The sequence below is a fragment of the Nesoenas mayeri genome (genome assembly GCF_963082525.1).
Source record: "Nesoenas mayeri genome assembly, chromosome: 8".
Classification (NCBI taxonomy): domain Eukaryota; kingdom Metazoa; phylum Chordata; class Aves; order Columbiformes; family Columbidae; genus Nesoenas; species Nesoenas mayeri.
Genome location: NC_137554.1, coordinates 27,432,543 through 27,455,387, shown reverse-complemented (window position 1 = coordinate 27,455,387; position 22,845 = coordinate 27,432,543). Strand labels below are relative to the sequence as shown.

Sequence of the window (22,845 nt, the reverse complement as noted above, 5' to 3'; positions counted from 1 at the left end):
ACTACCCTGTCCTAGCTATTAATACCATCACAGTGGTTTGCTGTAATTTGAGATATTTACAATATTTTCCCTCGCAACAAAGCTTTTCAGGACACCGCTGTAAAGAGTGTCCTTGAGCAAATAAATAAAAAGCCTCCTTATTTTTTAGAAAATAGCATAACAATCACCGCCACGGTTAGATGAGTAATCCCATTACAAAAGGAAAGTCCCTCTGCGCGGTTTTATGGGAGGCAGGCTGTCTCTGCCATGAGACTCCCATTGCCCCATGCCATCCTCTTTGTACTCCCGAGATCCATAAAGTGACACACTAACAATTACCACCCAGAGCAGGGGCTTTCTGTCTTTGGCCTAAAAGCCAACAGGAAGCTCCTAGAGCTCAGCACGGCATGGGAAGACACTTTTGCACAAGGCAGGTGCTTGGGAAGACAAAAGCATTAAGGAGAATAGGACCAAGTTCTGCTTTACCTATAACCAAGTCACAAACGTATCAGTTTAAACTCCTACCAGGTCAAGCCAGATGCACACTCTCCTTGTGAAAGACAAGTTCTTTCACAGTTTAGCTTCTATCTGAGGCATGCAATAAGTGTTTCCTTTGCCATCTTTGCCCTTGCTTATCAGTGCTACCACTGTTGGTTGGAGGGTTCCCGCTGCATGGCCCCAGTTCTGTGAGCCGGGGGAGAAGCAGAACGGCTGTTAAGGAAAGGGCTCATGGTCAAGGGCACCCTTAAGGCCTCGACAAGCAACGCGAAGCGTCTTTCCCCGACAGCCTCTCATAGCCTGTGAGGAGCGGCCGGCGTTGCCGTTGCCGGTCCCGGTTCTTCATAGCGGCGGCAGCGGCTGCCCCGCCCCCAGGCGCGAGCGGCTCGTTCCCGCCCGCCGCGCAGGACGGCGGTGACGCGCCCCGTTCCCCCCCACCCCGGGCTGGCGGCCCCGCCATGGCGGCGGTGCGGGACGTGGAGATCGACCCCGAGGGCACGTTCAAGTACATCCTGGTGCGGCTGCAGCGCCCGGGCGGCGGCGAGCAGCGAGACATCGTCCGCGGCACCAAGGCGGCCGAGTTCCACAGTGGGTGCCAGGCCGGGGCTGGGGAAGTGGGGTTAGCGGGGCCTGCCCTCAGGTGCGGGACGGGGCCCCCGGTTCCCAGCGGATCTGAGGGGAACCCCTGCTCTGTGGGGGCTGGTGTCAGCGGGTACAGCTTGGAAGCCCCCCCCCCCTTTTTCTTTCCCGCCTTATAGACGTCTCATGCAAATATGAAAAGCGAGTCGATGTCTCTGTCAGATGCCATTTCCAAACCTGATAATTTAGGAGAATGAGATGTGTTAACTAAGTAAAAAAATGAAATAAAGAACCTTAATTCAAGCTTTTCTATGTCGATCAAGAGAGACCTCCCTGTCCTGCAGGTGAAAAGAAGGGAACTGGAGGAAAACGAGTGTAAAATAGCTGAAGATAAGAGTTCTAGGGCATTTTATGCCTTGTGTGTATTCTGATGGCTCTAACTATTCTTTTTGTGCAGATCACATATTTGAAAAAGTAAATCCTGAGATGGAAAAGCTGGGATATGAATGCAAGTGCCTTGGAGGAGGGAAAATTGATCATAATAGCAAAGACAAGAAAATTAGGGTGTTTGGGCTTTCTACAGTAAGTGCATCTCTCATATTCCTTCACATCCTTTCATCTGTGATGTTTTGGGGTTTTACTGTGTGATGGCTTTCAGCAACTTGAATCACAGCATAACCATTAACTGGAAAATTTGTCTGGCTCACTTGTGAGATGGATTAGAGCACTTCTTTTTAAGGGCAGGAGACCAAAGCAAAAATAATTAGATAACTTAATGTGGAATAATATCAGCTTCAAGTTATAATTGAGGCTAAAAATAGAAGTTAGCATCTTGTGACGTGGAATTTTTTTGCCTTACTGCCAGAGCAGGTTTGTGGCTGCGGGGTCCTGATGCAGCTATATTATGATCTTTATTTGCCAATAAAAATATTGGTTGGTAGCTGACCAGCTAAATTGTGAATGTTCTACGTATGCATTGAGAAGAGTAGAATCAGTGGTGAAGATGTAGTTTCATATAAATGCATTTTGTGCGAATAAAAGTAACTTCCAAGAGTATGAAAACCAGAGCGTTTTTCTTACCTGCTACTGTTCTAAGTTTGATTTCTTTATGACTCAGTTGAGCGGTAATGATTTCTTGAATTTAAGGAAAATGCTATAGTCTGTTTCCAGTGTTGCTCTGTGATGAACACAGCTGCTTCTGTAGTAATACTGTGAGTAAAGATTTTAGGCTTCTAATGTAGACAAGGAGAAAATAGTTCTATTAAGTTAAATGAATTTTTTATAAAAAGTGGTGGTTACTTCAAATCTATTTACCTTGGTAAGGTGAAGGTTGGAATTTGATTTTTTTTTTTTTTTTTAATGTTAGTGCTGCTTTTGTTCCAAAATGACTCTTGCTACCTGGAATCATATGAAAAAAGAAACTCTTTAGGATATTTATGGTGTGGAAGGGCAGTGTATAATGCTTATTCTACTAAATTCTTGTGGTTGTGGGTCCTTGTTATAACTGTATTTTTAGATGAGGCTTGACACCTGTATTATTAATTCAGCTGTCAATTTAGTGTTAAGAGGCAGTGGTGACCTCTGGGCTCCTGTAAAGCAATGTCCATAGAAAATACTTTGTTTCTCTGTTTTTGGTACCTTGATGCCACAGGTATTTAAATTATGCTTTTACCAGCTATGGCAAGATTGCAAATAAATAAAACATGAAGACTGTGATTTCTTTACTGGCTAGAATATTACTCAAATGTTCACACATGTGGCTTCTTATTCCTTTTTCCTTCAGCTGAAACAAATCAGTTGTTTTTATGCTCATCCATTCAAGTGGGTCAGTGCAATCTCCGTGGTTTAAAGGAACACTCAGTAACTATGGTAGCTGAGGGGTTGGGAACATTTTAAAAACAGCTTTCTGCTGGAGAAATCATGATGTGAAAAACACATCCTTTATTACTTGAGATTGCTTGACCTTATCTGAGTTCATTTTCTGTGAATCCAGGGGGGGCGAATTGGAGAGAACAACAGAAAAATAAAACTTGATACTGTGAGAATAACTTTTCTAGAAACTAGATTTGTGTGTGAATTATTTGAAGTATCAAATCATAACTGGGTGATTTGTGTTGACAAGAACTTGGTGGTTCTGTGGACTTACTATCTGTATGTGTCTAATAAGTATTTGTTCTTTCTTGCAGGGCTATGGAAAAGCAGATCATTCAGTAACTGTAGAGATCCTGAAAAAAGTATATACAGATTATGAAATTACATGGTCGGATGACAAGAAATAAATCAGCTACTTATGAACACAACAAGCAGTTTAAAACTGGTAATTCTGTAAGCTCTACTTTAATAAATAAAATTGAATGTCTATGTTACCATAAATCTGGAGTAACTGAGCTCTGCTGTAATTTATTATACTTTTAGTAATCACTCCCCAGATATCTTTCAGATCATTCCTTTGTGCAGAGTCTGCAGTTCTAAGCTTTTTTTGCCTGCTCCTTTTGACATGCCATCTAATTAAACACTCCCACATCATTTTATCTTCAGTATGTTTTCCTCCAGCCCTATCCTGCTGATATATTTAGGATACATCAGGATTTTACCATCAGCCTAAAAACACTGCAGGACCAAACCTGTTCTCTGGTCTTCTGACCGCAGTGTTTTCTGTTTCATTTATTTTCTGTTGCTCTTTAGGCTTTTAAATTCTCTAAGCCACATTTATAAAAATCAGAGTGGGGTGGGGTTGACACAGTTCTGTACTAGTGATCTAAATCTTATATTTACTCCATTCTTTTGAAAATTCAGTAACTTAATATGTGTTCCATGCAAAATGATCAAGATCTTTCATGTTTCTGGAAGATCCTTCCCCATAGCAGGCTGATGGTGATATCAAATTCTGACAATACTTGTTTCATTGTGTTTCCCCTGTACTGCTTTTATTCCCTCTGAGTATAATGATACTTTTTGCTTGTTTTATGGCAATAATTACCTTATAGTTAATTCCCTCCCAGCCAGACCCAGTTACATCTAGGCAGTGTCTGAATTAAATACAGTACCTGCTTCCTCCTGTTAGGGCAGGATGTTGCCCTTCATATGTTGTGAAGTTACTTGCTACAATTTTCACATTTTTTTGGTTTCCTCTTGAATGCTGTTGTGGATTTCAAGGCAGTATTTTGTTGTTCTTCTGCTTAGCTTCTTGACTTGCAGTCTTCAAGAGGTGTTTGTACATAAACCCTGGTTCTTCCCTTTGCTATGGTTCCTACTGTGGTGAGTGGTGACTTTTAAAGTACAAACAGTATGAAATTTGAGAGGCTTTAGTCCAGTTTCTATCACCAAAAAAATCCTGCTGTTACTGCTGTATTACACTAATTATCCATTTTATGTCACCCTTCTGTATCTTTGTTTTGGTTGGTTGGGCAGAGTTGGTTGGTTCTTCTCATCCTCAGACCTTCTAGTCCATTCCTCATTAGAAGAGTTCCAGGTATCTCCATCCCAGTAATGACCTGGGAGCAGGATCTGTTAAACCTGGTGCTGCAGGTCCTTTGGTTGGCACCTGCTTCCCCTCAAATGCAGCCTGGACTTGCCCCTCCAGCACCTCTGGCAGCTTTTGCAGTTGCTGTTTGTGCTGCCCTTTATGCCCTTGTGCAATAGTCTTCTGGCTGCCCCACTTCAAATGCCATGATAACACTGATCACAGGTTTGATTTTGCTTAACAAGATTTTTATTACAGAACGCAATTAAATGCCCATGTACCTAGTAACCAAGAATAGCATACAAGTCAATAATTTGCAAATTGGGTGCTTCCCACTTCAGTTTTCCTCGTCGGCTTTTCCCCCTAAGCTTTACTGAAATAACTGTAACGGATGCCATTTAATTGGTGCCAGTATACACAACTGATTTAATAGCCTCATTTCCCAAAACTAGCAAATAGTCTTAGAAGGGAAGTCAACAGTTCAGGATAGCGCCTGTTAAAACAAACAAGCTTTTAAATTTAGTTTCCTGAGATCTTTTATGACTGATTTTAATGTTTCTCTCCACAATACTTACAGGAAAGATATAACTTAGACCGGATTTCTTATTATGATGACTCTTTCAAAAGCGAGAGGACAAGGCAGGGGGAGAAAACGGGTGATGATTTGGAATGAGCTAATAAATTGAGTTACCAGCTGATCTCTACCTTTGTTTCTTCATACAAGAAATTGGGCTTGATGTTGAGGGTTTATTGTGTCATAAAAAAAAAATACGTTGAGGATCCTCCCAATTCTGTTATTTTTTAGTGCAATGTCATTTAGGGAAATGTTAAATTTCCCTAACTATTAAGTAAGATGTACAAGTATTACAAGTGAGTGAAAGCTTTTTATTCCAGATCATGAAGAGAAACCAGGAACTGGTCACTAAGGTGGTGATGATTTGGGAAGCAGAGAAAGCCTTAGTGATGTATAATAGATTAGGGAAACCAGTATTTGATGTTGAAACACCAACAGAATAACCAGTGTAGAAATCTTCAGTGTTGAATTCTGCTTCCGCTCAGTATTTTAAGAATAAAACTCACCTGAATTTTGGAAATCCCAATGCTAATTTTGCTGATTTCACCTGAGAACACCCTTCATTAATTCTCATCTCTAATTCTGAAATGAGAACTTAATTATACTGTGTGGAGTTTCCTGTTTTGCAGGTATGTGATCACTGTGTGATTGTGGCTCTAGCAGTCTTCACTTGAAAGTCCTAAAAAAGCCAATTCTGTATTTGCACAAAAACAGAGCTACCTGAGCAATCCAAGAATCAAGCAAGGATGCTGAGCAAAGGAGTAGTGTATTAAACCCAAGACAGTGAATTTGATTATGGAATATTTTCAGGAGGAAGCATTATGGTAGAAGATTGTGTCGTCTTTATTCATCAAAATACACATGAGATTCTTGTTCTTAACCATATTCGTTGTTATGGTGGTCAGCATTTCTTATTACTTCAGGTATGCTTCTCTTAAACAGCACTAGACTTAGCAGGTGTAGAATAAGCTATTTGGTCATGATGTGCAAGCCACCATTTGTCTTATGACTAAGGTTTGAAAAATGGCAAATGGTAGTCACTTTGTTTCCAACTTCTCAGTTTTGACATAGTTTGCAGTGTAAATGAGTAACAGTATGTTATTGATCTGTGAAAACTTCCTTTTGTTCTTCGGTCTGTAGTGAGCAGCTGTCTATCATCAGGAAGTTTTGGAGTTGATGCAGAAAAATTGCAGAGTGCAGTCACAGCCATGGCACAACTGACTGCATCATCCCCCTCTCTCCTACAGAAAACCAACTTCAGTAGTTTCCAAAGCATCCCATAGTCTGCTTACAATTGTTTTTGAAACAACTGTAGTTAAGTCTTTTCTGCAAAGTACAGGAAATCCTCTACGACTCTATCTTAATAGCAGCATGGCCAAAATAGGAATCTTGCTGTGGACTTTCATAGCCTTCAGTGATGGGAACTTTACGCAATAGCTAAAGTGATTTAGGTCACACCTGTAATAAATTTCTTTCCAACCCCTCAGACTATTGTCCTGTCTCCCCTACATGGATCATCCTTGTGTCCATCTTTCTGCAGTGGCTGTCTCTAAGTTTATATTTCTGCAAGGGCACCTAATGAATTATTGTTGCAGTGAAGCAATAATAAGCAGTAGCGTTGTACCTTTTAAGAGCTGTGGAATAGCTTTTTGTCCAGTTTTAATTAAGACAAAACATGCAGTGAATTTTTGTGTGAATTGTTGGTGATATCGAGCAGCCAGTTTTTGTAGTTCTTTGGGTTTGTTTGTATATTTAAAATAAATTTCTTCAGCAGCATCACTATCTTCAGCCTAGGAGACAGGAGTGACTTGTACACAGGCTTTTCTGAACGCTTGCTGCCCTGCCATACTGCTGAAAAGACTGAAGAGGTGTGAGTGTTCAGTACTAGCCCCCAGCAAGTTTTGAAAATGGGTCAGTGTATAGGCAGTTAATTTCTGGGAAAAAAAAAAAGTACAGCAATCTACCTGGCAATCTGCTGTAAGAGTACAGTTTATCTCCTTTCCCACTTGTCACCTGAAGCTCAGTTCTGTCATCCTCCGGTTTCCTGGATTGCATTTGTAGGTTTATTGCTTGGTTGTTTTAGGGAACTTCTCTTGTATACAATCTTCTTTCAACTCAGCTTCTAAAACAGAAATTGCTATTCCCAATTACTTGCTGAAATTTTCTTAGAGTAATATATCAAAATCTGAATGCAAAAATTTACAGATCACACTAGTAAATATCCTCTGGCATACTTTTTTTCAAAGGCTTGAATAAAAGTCAGGTGTGCATTACAGATGGAACCATTACATAGATTTGTGAGAACAGCACAGAAGTGATAAATACTGTCACACCCCCCTCTGGTGGCGAAGCAGCAGAGCACACAGGTACACAGCCGATTCTGAAATCTGGTGTGCAGTTAAACCACATCCAAGTTGGGAACCACTTTCTGCAGGTTATGATGATGCTAAATTATCTGATTCAGGCCCTGCTCAGCAGCCACTCCTGTGCTGTACAGTTCTGGCCCTCCACAAGAATGAGTAGTAGAGGAGAAAGGGACTCGCTTCATTTTTAAATGCATATAAATAGCAACTAATTGGCATAAACGGAAGGTAGTTAGGCAGAACTCCATATTTTTTATGCCAAACCAGAATCAGAAAGACCTTCACTTCTAGTCAGATACCAGAATTTGTCAGACATATCAATAACAAGCATCCTTAATTTGTCAAACCAGAATAACAACAGAGGAAAAAAGCAAAGAGGTAGACAACTAAAACATTTTGTCTTTAAGATACTTTTTGAAGGACCAGTGGTTGAATTTTAACTGGAATCTTTAAAGGCCAATTCCATAATACAGCGCTGCAGTCCTTTATCAATTATTTTAACTATGCTGCTCCTAAACACATTTCTCTCTTCAATGAATTTCTCAAAGATGTAAATGCCACCACCAACCCCAAAATAAAGTACTTTGCCTGCCAAATACACACGGCCGTTTTTATCCAAGAGCTGAGCCAGCGTATCATGCAAAGCACTGTAGTAGTCGGGATTATAGATGGTCTCAGACGTGAGAATTATATCATACTTTGAAACAGGTTTGCTGCTTAACAGGAGCTTGCTGACTGAAGACCACTCCCCAGAAAAAAATCTGCATTTGTTGAGTGCATCAGGTAAGAGTCCTTCTGCTTTTTTGGGCTTCTTTGAAGGAGGTTTGCTTGTTTTTCTGTTGACTCCACTGCCTGCATTTATACAGTTAGCCACTGCGTTGGGTAAGGTTATTTCATCAATCACTGTGCTGTTGTAGTCCTGAAAATGGACTTTTTCAGCTTTACCCTTTAATGCAACTATTCCCAGCAGTCCAGCCCCACAGCCAAGATCCAATACAGCCTTGTTGGTAAACTCTATTTTGGCCTCGGAGAAGTAATTGATGAGATCAAAGGTGCATTCCCAGATTTTCAGTCCTCCCTCGTAGACTCCAGGGATGAGATCGGAGTGAGAAGAGACACTTTTAGAGATGATGCCTTCCTCATCGGTGCCATCCAAACATCTCATTTCCACTGCAGCTATACTTGTGTAATACAGGTCTGACGCTGTTTTCATGACTTTATTTTCCAGTACTTTGTCGAGATCTTCAGGGATCTTGTGCTCCTTGGCAGCTTTAAAGCAGAACTTCGGTGTCTCATTTCGGTGCTTATCAGTACCTGGCCTTGGGCTGGAGTCTGCTACAGTCTCAGCAGTCTTCTTGCTCTTCTTTGTGCGTTCCTGCTTGTGTTTTGGTGAGCACGGCTTTAAGTCCATCTTATCCTGAGTGTCAGGTTCATTGTTCTCATTTCCATCAATAAAAAAATTAAATCGAAAATCCATTTTTGGAAATAACAGTTAAAAAAAAAGCTTAATTTACTACAGCCGGAAGAGTGATACTGATGAAAAGATTTTTTTTATTTTTTTTTTAATTTTTCTTTTTTCTTTTTCTTTTTTTTTGTAGATGCTGTTTTTATGTAGTTATCGCTATGGGGAAGAGTGCTTTGCAGGTAGAATATCAGATGTTTTGCCAGTGAATCAGGTGAATTACTTCTGGAAATAAACAGTTTTATGTATCATTAAACTGCAGAATATTAGCGCAAACAATATAATTGTAGCATCTTGATTTTCATTTTAAAAAAAAACCCAGAATCCTCTAAACATTTAAATTTCTGAAAAGAGAGTTATAAGTGCCCACGTACTGTAGGTACACTCAGGTAAATTAGGGAAGCCGCTTATTCTGGTAAAACTCACGTTTCAAGCGACGCAAAACCGACGCGCAGGGAGGCTGTTAAGGCCCGGCTTCCCTTCCCCGCACCCCCACTGGAGCATGCGGGACACACAAGGGGACGCGGCCCGGTTTGCCCCCACTCCCCCTCCCGTGCCGCGCCGGTCCCCGTACCAATCGCTCTCCGCCTCTTCCACGTGGAGCGATCGTCCCTTCCGCTTCGTAAAGCGCATGCGCAAAGGAGCCGCGGAGGCTGCTGGGATAGCGGAGGTAGCTTTTCCCGCCGTCGCCCGTCACTGAGGTGAGCGGAGCCGGCGCCATGTCCCAGAGGGACCCCGAGCTGCTCCCGCAGGAGCTGGGAGGCTGGCACTGGGATCTCTCCCGCCGGGAGCTGCCCGCCGTCCTGCCCCGGCTCCTCATATCCTTCCCGCGGCGGAGGGGGGGCGGTTCGGCTGGTAGGCGGCTGTGGGGAGCCATCCCAAAATGGTTTGGGGGGTGCAGAAGTGTTCAGGCTTCAGCATTGCATGGTTCAAGCAAATAAATCTGTGGGAGGGAGAGTGATGCAGCGTCTTTAGGGAGCTGACATAGTACGGAAAAGCTGTTTGGCAGGTGTTTACACTAAAAAGGAGTACAGCCCTTCGCTGAAATAAAAGATTCACAGTAGAAAGCAGCGTGTGGTTCATGTAGCACTGTAGATAACACCCCCAGTCTCCCAGAAAACACCAAGACTTACTCCCCCAAGGCACTGCAGAAATACCTGTGCTGATGGTGTGGGTGCTCAGGTGTATCTGCTTGTGTGGGTTATGGAGCATCCTTGCCAATTTCATTCAACAGGTAAACTGTATACAGGGACAGGGTGAGAGAAATCACTGTGTCTTTTACAGGTTCTTTAAAGATAATCTTTATGGCAGAACGAGTTTGAGTTTCTTTAATGTTTTTACTCTATGTATCAAGAGTCTGAAGCCTGGACTGAGCATATTTGTAAGCAGTGACCAAGAAGGCACCTCTTTTCCTATGGATTATTGTGTTGCACTGGCATATCAATTATACGCTACTTAAAAATACTTATGCTTTAACTAGTGACTTTCAGACCCACCATGAGGGGTTTGAAGAGAAAACCCCAGACACGAGGTTGCAGGAGCAGCCATGACCGAACAGCAGAACACGGTAAGGGCAGCAATGAGTTCTGCACAAATATGCAATTGCAGACAGTAAAATGCAAAGAAATGCTCTGCTGTGCTCTCTGAAACACAAGTGAAGCATCTAAACATGATCTGTGCCACATTCATTCTACAATACTCAGACACTGTCTTAGCAAGAGCTTCACAAATTGTTCCCCTTGCTTAAGAGTTTAGATGCCAAAAGATCCCAATAAAAAACATAATGCTTGTTTACATCTAGAATTGTCTACAGTACACATCTTTCTATGCATATTTTAGAACACTGTAACACTGCTCTGTATATTAGCATGTAATATACACCACTAAAACTGTTTCAATTAACTGACTAGACAAAGTTTTCCTCTGGAATTTAACACACATGCAAACCTCCAAACCAAAGCCCAGCTCTACTCAGCCACAGCTCTTCCTGGTCAGCTGCAGCTTGATGGTTGCTCAGATTCCCAGCAGCACCGCCCCGGCCACCTGGTTCTGAACCGCACGTGCTCCCAGCACCAGACACAGCCCTGAAAATGTCAGCGGCACAGACTCCAGCTCACCGCAAAGGTGGACAGAAGTCCAAGTAAACCAAAAGGATGGTCTGTCTTCCATCTGCCTTCCTTTCTCATGGTCACAAGCCACAAAGCTGAACTTGCCAACGAAGCTGTCTCAACAAAACTGAAAAGAAGCATCTTTAGAATAAAGCACATAACCTGGATTTGACCATGTTCTTAGAAGGTAACAGAATGGGTGTTGATTCCCCCCAACACACAGATTTACTTTCAACAAATGCATCTACAGATACATAATTTTATGTACATAAATGTACCTGAATTATTAATTTTTCTTTCGCAAATTCTCATACAGCATCTGGCAAAATTTATTGCTAGGAATATTGGCTACACCACAGTACCCAAGATCAAGTACTAAGATAACATCAAGATTTCCATGGGGAAAAAAAAAAGTTATAAAAGCACGAATTTCTAAAAGACTTTAATAGAGGACCTGTAACTGAAGACTGAGAACAGTACATTAATTACTGCAAAATTTCTAACTACATAAGCTCAGAAAAAAATATCATCAGTACTTTTAATAAAATAGAGGTAGTTGGTAACAATGACACAAGTTTTAACAAAGACACACCAGGCAACTATTTTTTTCACAGTACACTTAACAGAAAATGTGATTTTGTGTAAAAAAAAAAAAAATTGCGATGACTCTCTTTCTACAAATACAGTATTATTTAAAAAAAAAAGTGAAGAATGGAAGAATACTCTTAGGTAGCTTTTAGTTTGTGCACTTACCTCTTTTTTAACCTACAACCTTAGAAGATAATTACAGATCACTTAGGCTCTACTGACATGAGCAGGTTGGATGAAACTGACCAGCTGGCTTTTAAAACTGGGTTTGAAACAACTTAAGACCATCCTTAAGCGTAAGTACAGAGATTATCACAGACTTCCTCCCCCTCACAAGTACCTTTTACTGTATATTACAGTCCAACTGGAATACCATTCGGTCTCAGCCAGGGTATGTAGAATGTAAATTAAGAGGCAATTTTAGGGCTCCTGTGAATACAAAGAGGACTTCATCCTTCAGAGAACAAACATTTTCCAGAGCTACCTTTATTCTCAATTACACCATAATCAAGTATTGGCAATTATTGTCTTAAAATCTATGAAAGCACGATTTCAACCTAGCAAAAACTTGAGGATCATCTCTATATTCAGTTACAAGTCACTGTCCTATAGAGCCTAAGGGACTCATAAATAAATGAAGACATTTATATATTTAATGGAACCATAATTTTTGTTTTCATTGGTATCAATTACTATCAGAAGAAAAAGCTTGTTTCTTGGTATATGAAAGCGATGGCAAATGTGAACAGGAAGAATTAAATACGCAAGTGTGTGGCATTAAGTGCATGACTTAAGTAGCATTTTGTTTGGGGTTTTTTCTTCATATTCTTTTAAAGTGCTTTGTATGATCCACCATCAAAACATGCTTGTGTAAAGACAGAGGCTAGCAGGGTTGATACCACAGGAATACAAAAAATAAGCATGCACACTATTACTTTGACTTGAATATTTAAAAAAAAAAAAACACCACAAAGGCCCATATATTTAGATACAGGTTAGAAATGTTTCTATATCTCTCATATACAATCAAAGAACATGTTACACTCAGATTATTAGAACCAGCTGGTTCTGGTACAGTTTACAAAGTGACAAGGCCCACAGTAAAGCTATTGCTTTACTATCATAATGTAAACACACCTCAACCAAAAATATGCTAACAGTTTCAGAGATGAGATGACTTAAATCAGTAAAACCAAAGCAACTGGGCATATCAACCTTTTGCCTCTACGAGGTTCAGCTCACAAGCTCAGGCTGTACATTTATTCTTTGAAGGACATCTTCTGGCATACAAAAGACAGGATTGACGGCTTTAATTTGTTCTTCTCCTAATAAAGATAGTCCAGCAATTCCAAATAATGTGTGAAATGGATCCACCTGGGAGAAGAAAGAAAGTTTGTGTCTGTTTCCAAAAGTCAATCAGCTTTTCATTTGTATGGAACAAAGCTTTTCTTTGCCAGCAAGAGAACTGCAAGTCTCCAATGCAACTGAACCAGCTCTCACTTGTGCTGACACGCATGGACAGGCAAGACAATTTCCACAGCATGCATTTACAATACTATGAGTTTCTCAGAGATGCTTGTTGACTGACTGCCGCTAGGATGATTTTCAACTCTGAATTTGGCAGGAAGCACTCACGTGTTTCTATTAGCATGCAATAGGGTAGTAGAAGTAGAGGCACTAAAAATTTTGACAGTAAATTTGATCAAGTACCACTTCCATAAATTCCCCACTTGCTCTTCTGCAACATTACAATGCTCTTTAGTGGTCTCTGAATACAGAGCTGTGCTGTAAAATGTTGACCTGGGAGCAGCAACGTACTGTGCTAGAAAACTGGACTCTAGCTTGCATCTCATTTTACAAAACAAACCAAACTGCCCCAACCTCCACACATCCAAAAAAAAACCCCACCACCGAACACAGTATTGTTACAGAGATCTTCAAACTGGTCTTGTGCGAAACAATTTGTGTGGTATGTGTTAAGAGAAGTAAACCAGAATTTGTAAGGAATGGCAACTGACTTCAGTGGGGGATCCTACAGTGCAACTGCAATATAAAATATGTGCTCCCCAAGAAAGCCTTCCAAAGCAACTCTGCCGTGTCCTTTCCTTCAAAGTAAACTGCAGGCTCTGCAAAACGCTTACATCTGGATCACAAGTTGAGTTACACTCAAATGAGAAAGCTTTTTCAGTTGAAATTTTCAATTAAGTATATTTTAATCGAGTAAAGGACTATTTACCATATCTCCTGGTCTGTCCGCAAATCCTCCAGTCTCCTCATCCTGGCAAGCCAAAATAAAGCAGCGCAGTTTCTCTCTGTCAATCCAGTGTAACCTACCGATCATCTTCAAAGATGCTAGCACCCACCATGAGTAACACACATCAGGTAACTGGCAAGCAGAGAAGCAGATTATTATTTGATTTTGTTTTGAACAGGATGTTGCAAATTTTCCTGGTGATTCTGGAAATTATGAGGTGTGCTGTCGTAACACCGCTGCAGAAAAACACCACTTAAAGAGTTTATCTGGGGTAACAGTCCCTGCATGCAGTCCCTTTTCAGAGGACATCCCTTTTTCAGGAGAGCAAAGTCTCTTTTCCAAACCCCTTCAAGAAACAAAGCCACAAGAATGTGATTTTGGAACAGCCTTCACGCTCTGTGGGAGAGGTTAAAAAAAAAAAATCACAGTGCCTTTTTCAGCAGTAAGTACAAAGAACTTCATATCTACTAGTGATTTCTGTACGAATCCTGCAGCAGAGATTATTCTCACTGTCACCAAATATTCATGCCCTGATTCAACAGGATGCTGGTTCAAGCGGTCGCCAGGACCTTCAGTGTGTGTGATTTCCTACACTGAGTGCTCGAACTAAGTGTAGCCAAGGACTGCACGACAAGTGTTAGTGACAAAATGAAGAATCAAAATGAAGGCCTGACTGCCTTGAAAAGTTTAGTTTTTCATAGAAGTCATGACATTTTCCAGAACTACTTCAGCACAGCATTAGAAAAATAATCTCTATTAAGGTTTGAACAAAAAAATAGAAGACACTTAATACCTTTTCTGGTCGCCCGTTGAGACCTCCAGAAGGTAACTGACGTTCACAAAGCCACCAACCCAGCAAGTCAACATTTATTTGATGCAACTGGTCTGTTATAGCCAGAAATCCTGTGCAACAATAGATCTAAAATTACAGACATAAATTTTTTGTGTATTTAAAAACTAAGTACAGTTTAGCAGACTGAATGCAGGAAGATCTCAAAGCAGGAATACAGTCATGCGAACACAAAACAAAATAAGGACATATTTCAGCTTTTAATTTCAAATTACTTTTAGTTTTCCATTAGATAATATGTTATTGTTACAGTTGCTTTTGCATAAAAGTACCAGTTACACAAAGTAATTATGAAAAGGAAGGTTTTATTAATATAAGACACTAATGCAAGGTTTGGAAAATATACTGAATATGGCCTTTATGAAAATTCTGCACCCAGCTATGGTTTGTTCTGCATGTGCCTCTTGCCCCAGGGCTTGTGGAGAGCAAACCACAGACCAAATGAGTTCTCTAGGAGAAACAGTTTAACCCTGACCATTACTACCGCAGCAATCCCACATACATCTGGCCAGGTCAGGCTTAATTTCCGTGTGGCATGTAATACGTGTGCACTGATTAATGCCTGTTCATTTTTTCCTAGTAAGTAACATTTACAGAGCACATTCCAGTCACGTTCCATGTGGTCACTAAGAAAACAGCTGAGCACAAACTGCAAGAAACGACAATATCAAATAAAGCCGTCTCCTACTTGCCTTTTCCTAATAATCTCTCCTAGATTACTACAAAATAAATGTGATATTCCCAGAAAACTTTTGAACTATGGCACAGGCAAAGGAGTTGCCCTTAACAGGCATTTTAAGGAGTATGAATATGCACAGCAGATCTAATTCTCCCAGAAAACGCCAGCTGCGGAGTGGGTTCAGCTACTTAACCTGATTATTTAAACGCCAGAACATGATCTGGCCATTTAGACCATACGGGCAACGCTACTGTATATAAAATTCATAAGGAAAAGGTACATGGACCAGGTTTAATTTTTTTTCCTCATTTAGAAAGAAGAAGGTGGGGGAACCCAACACTTTTTCTCAACAAAATACCTCTAGTATTTGAATGTGCTGAGGTGAATCCTGCCTATGGCATTGCTCACCATAGTTATGCAAAATTAACAAGTGATTGCAACAACAGTAAAATATTTTAATAGAAGTTGACTTCTACTTATAAATTCAGGTTAAGTTCAATAACCCCTTTCATGAAAAAAGAAAAAAAAAGGAAAGGTATTTGTTATGCAAATTTTCTGCTGGAAGAAGTCGGTGAGATTCTCTTCCTTGCAAGATCTCTAAATTTCTTCCAATTACACTACTGCACTCTCTTCTCAACTGGATTATACTGAGTATTTTTTTGGAATTCACTGTCACTAGTCAAGCACTCTTTAGTGTCTACAACAAAACATGATAAATGTTCCCATGCCTGAGTTCAAAAAACTCACCTGTCCTGCATGTGATTCGGAACCTGGTCTGCAACCAAACCCTCCATCCAGGTTCATACAGGACAACACAAATTCTACCGCTTTCTCCACATCAACAGCATCCAGCCTTCCCTGCAAGTCAGAAAAGCATCTAATGCACTTCATATTCTACCATGCTCATTGACTACAGAAACTTCAGCAGTACCAAAAATAAGATTCTGTACTTGTGTAAGTGACGCTTTAAGACTTACCAGAAGTGCAAGCGTTGCAGCAGCACAGAAGGAGAACCTTGTATCTATTTCTCCTAGAATGTGAGGGGCAGGGGAAGAAATAAGTGTATTTTTATTAACAACAAAAAAATAGAAAATATGGAACAAAATGTTAAAACACTCGGTTTTACACTGAAAAGCAACAAATATCAGCCAAAAATTGTCCCCGTACTGTCTCTTCTTCCAGCCCATTAATTATTTCCTCAGTAACTTAGAAAGCATACATTACAACTCATCTGTATGCTTACTGCAAATAAGAGCAAACAACTCCTTTAGTGTATAGTCAGATATATATTCAAATCAATTCACTTAGTGGTAATTTACAAATAACTATATAATTTGAGTTTATCTGTAATGCTCTACTGGGTAACTGCAGAGCACTGGACTCAAAAATACTCAGACACACCTTTTGATCTGCCTTAAATCTGGGCAGAAGTAGAAGCCATTTTTAATTTTAGAGGAAAGCTGATGAAAGCTGCAAGTTTTCTTCTGCATACTTATACCTGGAAGCTAAGCCAAAACTGCTACACCTACAGCGGGACAACTGATTGGTAAGGCTATACCAATATAACTCTCCTAGCACAAACTGCAAGCAATTAATACTTGAAGTCAAAATTTAGAATTGAACAGAGCTGCAAATATTCATTTTTTTGGATCAAACTGATGCAAGACTTTTCTTCTTAAGAAATTCACAAGCTGAAACAGGTAAAACAAATGTGCTGCTCTGTACTACAACAGCTATCATGCTCCTTCAGCTGCACTGTAGTAATAACCTAAACCCATTGTGCATTCAGTATGTTTGTTTTGATACTTCAACAAAAAGAATGCAGCAAACTACGAACCATTTTACCAGAGCATAACAGTTCCCTTTAGCAGCATGCATATACTGCTCTCATCTTGACTGTTGAATTTTACCAATACAGTAACACAAGTGATTTATTAAAATTTAAGTGTTTCATGGGGATAAGTATTTTTAGAGTGACTAAAGATTTATGCCAGAGCTTAAAAATACCATCCTTCTCTGTAAAGGATTTATGTGCAGAAACAAAATCAGTAGTAACAGGAATTCATGCGTACAAAACCAGTTTTACTCACTCCCATATAGGGAAAGAACCTTTTGCAGCTGATATGAAGATCATAACTGACTGCCATTAAATACCAAGCATAAAACATTCCTTATGGAAAAGCATATCTAGTATATAAAGTACTGACAGGTTACAAATGCCCCACAGTTTTCTTCTTTAGGAGCCGGACAATTTATTTTTAATGAAAGAATGGAACTGACATTTAAAATATTTATCAAAGGAAGAAAATACAACTCTTTCCTTCACAAAATCTCTTTTTCATAGCTTAGAAAATAAGTGTTCGTATACAAGCAAAAAGACCATCCATGGAAACTTAAGTTTACAGACTTACACATGCCAACCTAGTCACTAAATTTTAGGATCTAAATATTACCCCATTCATCTCCAGCAAATGATCCATCTTCTTTTTGCAAGTTCTGTACATATTCAACAATTTTATTTACATCAACAATATGAAGACTATCATATAAGATAAGGATCTGAAAAAAAAAAAAAGGCATAGTTACAAAGGCAGGTAAAAATTTTTTAAAATTCCCTCTTAAAAAATAAAAAAATCCTGGATATATAAAAGACTTTATTTAATTGACTATTAATACTATTTGGTATTAAATAAAATTGCATTCACTGCAATTCAAATGAAAAATATAGGCAATTCAAGCTGAACTCTTCCATGTTTTGTTACTTTCCAACTTCTATCTATCCTTTCAAAAGCATAATCAGGTTTATTTGTTTTTCTGTTAGCATTATGTAGAAGAGAGATTTGATTATGGTTAATTTTGTAATGGGATAGTCAGATCCTAGACGTGCAAATTTGTAGTTTGTGCACTGCTGCTACTCGGACACATGCAAGTGTAAGTTAAGCAGCTTGTCACTGATACCACTTGCAGTCCAGGCCTGTCAGCAATGATTAGTTTCAAATTATAAGATTTTTTTTACATTTAATTTTTAAATACAATGAGTAGAACCAAATGGCAATAATTAAAGAAAAAGTATGAATAATATGATTAGAAACAAACTGCACAGTCAATATATTCTGGAAGAAAAATAAAGGTCATAGTAGGGAACACAAAGTTTTCTGAGCTAGCGCTGATCTGAACCAGCAAAGCCCTGTGACACAATGTCATGTGCAAACAACAGTCCTGTGTCTGAGCCCAGCTGGCTTCTGCTTTTACTCTTAACTTGCATAATCTGTAAAGAGAGTAATTAAGAATTTATAAATAGCATAATAGAAAGAACAGTTGAAACTAAGCAATATTATAGTGCCAATCCTGAAAAATACCAATAACCATGACTTAGCACCTAGAGTTAGCTGGAATCTTTCAACTGTTGGATAAAATTTAAGGAAATGCAAAAAAAAACGTGCAGCTCCACAGAAAATATATAATCATAGCACGCTCCTTTTAAAAGCAAATCTGAACAAATTACTATTAGCTCTGATCAAAGGCAGATGTGACTTGACCCTTTAAACATCCTGGGTATGCAGACAGAACCAACAGTGTTTGTCCACGCAGAACACGCCTGCTCAGTAAAACACGCCAGTTGAGATCACCACAAAAACTGTAGTCAGCACTTGCTGACACCCTTCAACTTTGCACATTTACAGCCACATTCAGTCAAAGTGAAAGCATCTCCTAAGAACATCAAGAATTTAAGAACTAATGTCTCTAATATGCAAAATTAAACAATCCCAATTGTACCCCTTTCTCCTTACACTGGACTGGAGATTTTGAAAGGAGATTGACTGGACATTTTGGAAAAGCTCAAATATAAAAGCCTAAAGAAACTTTATAGTTTCCTGATTCTCAGAGTACCCAAGGGTAATTCTAGAGCTAACATGGTGATAAATATCAATTTCAGAGCAGATAACATAAGCCAATGCTCCTCAGTGACCCAAGGAAACAGCCTTCTTCTGCCCTACCTAAGGGTTTCAAAGCCAACACACCTTCTTTCTAAAACAGGATGCCATCTTATTATTTGCAAAACCATTGCAATATTTGTTACATAAGTTTCAACTAGAAATATATTAGACAAGCAATCAACCAATTGCTCAGAACTATCTGAGCCTTTTCAGTATTTTTTTTCCACAACGGTTTGCATGAGAAGAACAAAGCAAAACAAATACACAAGAGGCAGTCAGAAATTAAATCTAAAATGCAGACAGTTATGGAGAAAAAGTAAAATAGAGAGTTACTTTTTCTCAGGGGAACGGCACACACCAAACAAAGAAAGAAAATGCTCAACAGACTGGTATCATTTTTAAGTTATACATAAAAAAGGAGATCTGAGGAACACAATAAGAAGTGAGCACTACAATGCTTCTTTTGTACACTACTAAAGTGTAAACACATAACACAATTAAACGTATTACATAAATATATTGTTTATAGAAATATTACACAATTATGGTTATAATATATAGAAATACATACATTAAAAAATAAAATCCCAAACTTTACTCATGTTCTGGTTATACACATCTTTCCCCTTAATGTACAGTAAGGATTTATAAAATGCAAAATTAACTACAGAAACTTCCAGTAAAATCTGTAACTAAGTATTTCACGATGACTTTTACAAAATTCACCAAGAATGCAGTCAGTGTTATATAGTCAATAAAAGCACAATGTTCTCAAATCTGACAATTTTTTAGAAAATGGTACAGCTAAATCCTAAAGTTTTGTCCATTCGATTTTTTTAATAACATACTGAAATAGTTTTTGCCATTGGCATCCAACAGTACCTGGTTTGTAAGCCTGCAGTCATCAAAATCATTAATGAAAAATTGTGTTGTTTTTCTAAAATGACGCAGTCACGTTTACCTGGACAGCACTGAGGGTGTACAGAAGATGGGGATCGTGACCTATGCTGGGACTTATTCCACCACATTCATGTTGACAAGATTTGATGAATTCCAGAATTTCTTCTTTGTTCATCCGGTGCAGCTGCCCCATGAGATCCATCGCTGTCAGCCCCCAGTAAATTCCGCTCATCCGCAGATACTCCGACATGCAGTATTCCTAAGCAGTGCATTATTTTAGTTCTTATTCAGATAAACACATTATCAACACATAGCGATGAAAATTCATCAGTTAACAAAGTTCCTACCAAGTCAACCATCTTCCATCCCATTAATGACTGACTATGCATCAGCTGCTCACAGGTCTTCTGTACATCGTGTGTGTGTGTGCGCATACACACATATACACACATGCTACGTTCCCTTCCTTCCCTCTATTTTCTAGCTCAAAGTATCAAGCTCAGTGACAAATTAAGCACACACAAGTAGTTCAGCAGCAGTTCACTTCAGATCAGTTATTATCTTGGTATCCAAACTACCACTCCAACTAGTCCCAAAAATAACAAGTCCAACGTTTAATGAAACTTACTTCCAAGCACCAAAACCGCCACAATCTAAAGTTGCACTATGAAGTGAAAATTCGTGTGGAATTCTCTTACACTGGTTACATCATCTGTGCTGCCTACACACGTTACTTTCTACATTTGGTACTTTTTAAGCACAAGAACAACAATAAGTGATAGTACTTGGAGTTATTTTGTGGCCAGCAAAGGTAACTGTAACTTCAGACATAAGCAGTTATTGGCATTTTTCACCTGCTGGAACTGGAATCTTATTGATGTGGGCTACATCAGATAACCTATGGCTATAAAACTGATGCTAGTTAAATATTTACCAAACCTAATAAGCACAGAACTGTGCTGTGGTGAGATTCAGCTCTCGTCCCATGGAAAGAGCAACATGTAAATGCAGGTGCATTCCTTGTGTGCGTTAGCAGACAAAAAAAGCAAAAAGTAGTTAATTTCTCAGGTCTCAGAGTAATTCTAGAGCTAGAGTGATAATCTTCAGAGTTACACTCAGGTAATACATGCCAGAACTCATCACAGACCTGTGGAAATTAACAAAGGCATCTTTCTTTTATACTTTGGATTGCGGCCAAGGAACAAGTAGCCTGTACTCATGCATCTAACCCTCAACTCTGAGCAAGCAAATAAGGGTTATTATAACTACTAATAAACCACAACTGAACTAAACAAACCGATACATACGTAATCATCCTTCTTTGTTCCATACGAAGCTATGTAGTCCGCATGTTTCTCTGATAGTAACGTGCTTGGGGCATCGGGTTTGATTATAACATCCTTTTGTGGTGTCCCCTGTAAAAAGCACCAAAATTGTCAATTGTGTTGTTGGTTCCAGAGGATTTAGCACCTGGCACGGCTGAGCCAGCGGCCGTAACCAGGCACAGGCACATTCTTCGCACAACAGAAACATTAGAAAAGGACACAAAACGCACCGACGAGCACTAACTTGGGCTCGTTTTTCCCTCCTTGTGTTTCTTATTTTTATTTCTTTCCTGCAACCAGGGATCTGACGCATCCCCCGGCTTCTCTTTGGATGCTAGGTTTGTCCCCGTTTCTTCAGCCCCAAGGAAAACCCTTTACTACAGCAATTGAAACCTGAGATCGTGGCAATATTGTCCTGAAGAAAAGCAATTTCCAGCTGGAAGGTACGGCCGGGTTGGCGTGTTGGACCCCATCGGGCAGTTTTGCTTTTGATTTGGGCACTTAATTCCAGTCGCCCTCGGTTCGTATTTGATTCGCTTCACCAAAAAAAGATCCCTTTGTCAGGGGCCACATCACACGCTACCGCTTTCCAGTCAGGCTGGGCCCTTCCCAGGGAAACTGACCAACAGGATCTTTCAATAAAGCTGAGAAAAGTCAACAGTTCTGCAGAAATAAACTGAACCACGGAAGTAGGAGCCCCGCACCGCGCCCCGCACCGCGCCCGCCCAGCGGAGCCCGGGGCCCCGCAGGCCGGAGCTCCCACTCCGCTCTGGAGCTGGAGCCGGATTGACAAGAGCCACCCGCGGTGCCGGTGCCGGTGCCGCCACAGCCACAGCCACAGCCACAGCCACAGCCACAGCCACAGCCACAGCCACAGCCACAGCCCCTCGGGCCCGCAGGCCCGGCCAGGCCTTCCCGCCGGTACCCACCATGTTCACCGCCTCTACCGGAAGGAGCGTCGTCCTGCAGGGCGGGGTGGGAAGTGGCGCACGGCAGGACCCCGTTATAGCTGCCCGCTCGCCGCCTGCCGGCATCAGCAGTCCCGGCCCGCGGCCGCACCGGGGAAAGGCGGGAGCCCGGAGCGGCCCAGAGTGGCACCGTCCGCGGGGCCCGCCGTGCCGAGAGCTGCTGCTGCAGCCCGGCCGCTGGTCGGCTCACGGTTGCTTCCCCGCGCAGGCAGGCGCCGCGGCCCTCCCGGGGCGGGCGGCTCGGCTCCGCTCCCCGGGTGCCGCCGCGGCTGCGGGTGCTCCCGGAGCAGGCGCGGGGTAAAGCGGCCGGAAGGAGC

General features: G+C 40.6%; 3 protein-coding genes across 9 annotated transcripts; 1 reads left to right on the top strand and 2 right to left on the bottom strand.

Annotated features, from left to right (window-relative positions):
• Positions 1-716: 716 nt before the first annotated feature.
• LOC308042960 (14 kDa phosphohistidine phosphatase-like) lies at positions 717-3,417 on the top strand. The gene is made up of 3 exons (XM_080348749.1): positions 717-1,065; positions 1,514-1,638; positions 3,243-3,417. Exons 1-3 carry the CDS (start codon positions 936-938, stop codon positions 3,333-3,335), a joined length of 348 nt encoding a protein of 115 aa, XP_080204875.1. The 5' UTR covers positions 717-935; the 3' UTR covers positions 3,336-3,417.
• Positions 3,418-6,938: 3,521 nt separating this feature from the next.
• On the bottom strand, positions 6,939-10,153 carry LOC308042762 (histidine protein methyltransferase 1 homolog). 3 transcript variants are annotated; one of them, XM_080348399.1, is made up of 3 exons: positions 10,076-10,153; positions 9,493-9,861; positions 7,353-9,143 (listed from the first exon to the last, which is right to left on the bottom strand). In XM_080348399.1, the coding sequence occupies exon 3, from the start codon at positions 8,931-8,933 to the stop codon at positions 7,893-7,895; it is 1,041 nt and encodes a 346-aa protein (XP_080204525.1). In that variant the 5' UTR covers positions 8,934-9,143; positions 9,493-9,861; positions 10,076-10,153; the 3' UTR covers positions 7,353-7,892. The 3 variants fall into 3 exon arrangements, with proteins under 3 accessions (XP_080204527.1, XP_080204525.1, XP_080204526.1); XM_080348401.1 differs by lacking the exons at positions 9,493-9,861; positions 10,076-10,153 and adding an exon at positions 6,939-7,215 and having other exon boundaries at positions 8,155-9,325; XM_080348400.1 differs by lacking the exons at positions 9,493-9,861; positions 10,076-10,153 and adding an exon at positions 9,345-9,392.
• Positions 10,154-11,295: 1,142 nt separating this feature from the next.
• RABGGTB (Rab geranylgeranyltransferase subunit beta) lies at positions 11,296-22,504 on the bottom strand. Of its 5 annotated transcripts, none has more exons than XR_013922449.1 (10): positions 21,805-22,402; positions 21,543-21,650; positions 20,297-20,494; positions 17,851-17,956; positions 16,375-16,427; positions 16,145-16,255; positions 14,662-14,787; positions 13,851-14,000; positions 12,830-13,013; positions 11,296-12,043 (listed from the first exon to the last, which is right to left on the bottom strand). XR_013922449.1 is itself a non-coding variant. In XM_080349130.1 (10 exons), the coding sequence occupies exons 1-9, from the start codon at positions 21,871-21,873 to the stop codon at positions 12,848-12,850; spliced, it is 1,062 nt and encodes a 353-aa protein (XP_080205256.1). In that variant the 5' UTR covers positions 21,874-22,401; the 3' UTR covers positions 11,296-12,043; positions 12,830-12,847. The 5 variants fall into 5 exon arrangements, 4 of the variants coding, with proteins under 4 accessions (XP_080205256.1, XP_080205258.1, XP_080205257.1 ...); XM_080349130.1 differs by having other exon boundaries at positions 12,830-12,988; positions 21,805-22,401; XM_080349132.1 differs by lacking the exon at positions 21,805-22,402 and adding an exon at positions 22,490-22,504 and having other exon boundaries at positions 11,296-12,988.
• Between the last annotated feature and the right edge of the window lie 341 nt (positions 22,505-22,845).

Excerpts from the sequence above, each read along its gene's own strand:
- LOC308042960 (XM_080348749.1), top strand. The coding sequence starts at position 936 with ATGGCGGCGGTGCGGGACGTGGAGATCGACCCCGAGGGCACGTTCAAG. Across the intron at positions 1,066-1,513 it reads CAAGGCGGCCGAGTTCCACA|ATCACATATTTGAAAAAGTA; the intron begins GTGGGTGCCAGG and ends CTTTTTGTGCAG. Across the intron at positions 1,639-3,242 it reads GGGTGTTTGGGCTTTCTACA|GGCTATGGAAAAGCAGATCA; the intron begins GTAAGTGCATCT and ends TCTTTCTTGCAG.
- LOC308042762 (XM_080348399.1), bottom strand. The coding sequence starts at position 8,933 with ATGGATTTTCGATTTAATTTTTTTATTGATGGAAATGAGAACAATGAA.
- RABGGTB (XM_080349130.1), bottom strand. The coding sequence starts at position 21,873 with ATGCGTCAGATCCCTGGTTGCAGGAAAGAAATAAAAATAAGAAACACA. Across the intron at positions 21,651-21,804 it reads GGAGGGAAAAACGAGCCCAA|GGGACACCACAAAAGGATGT; the intron begins GTTAGTGCTCGT and ends TGCTTTTTACAG. Across the intron at positions 14,001-14,661 it reads TCAACGGGCGACCAGAAAAG|TTACCTGATGTGTGTTACTC; the intron begins GTATTAAGTGTC and ends TCTGCTTGCCAG.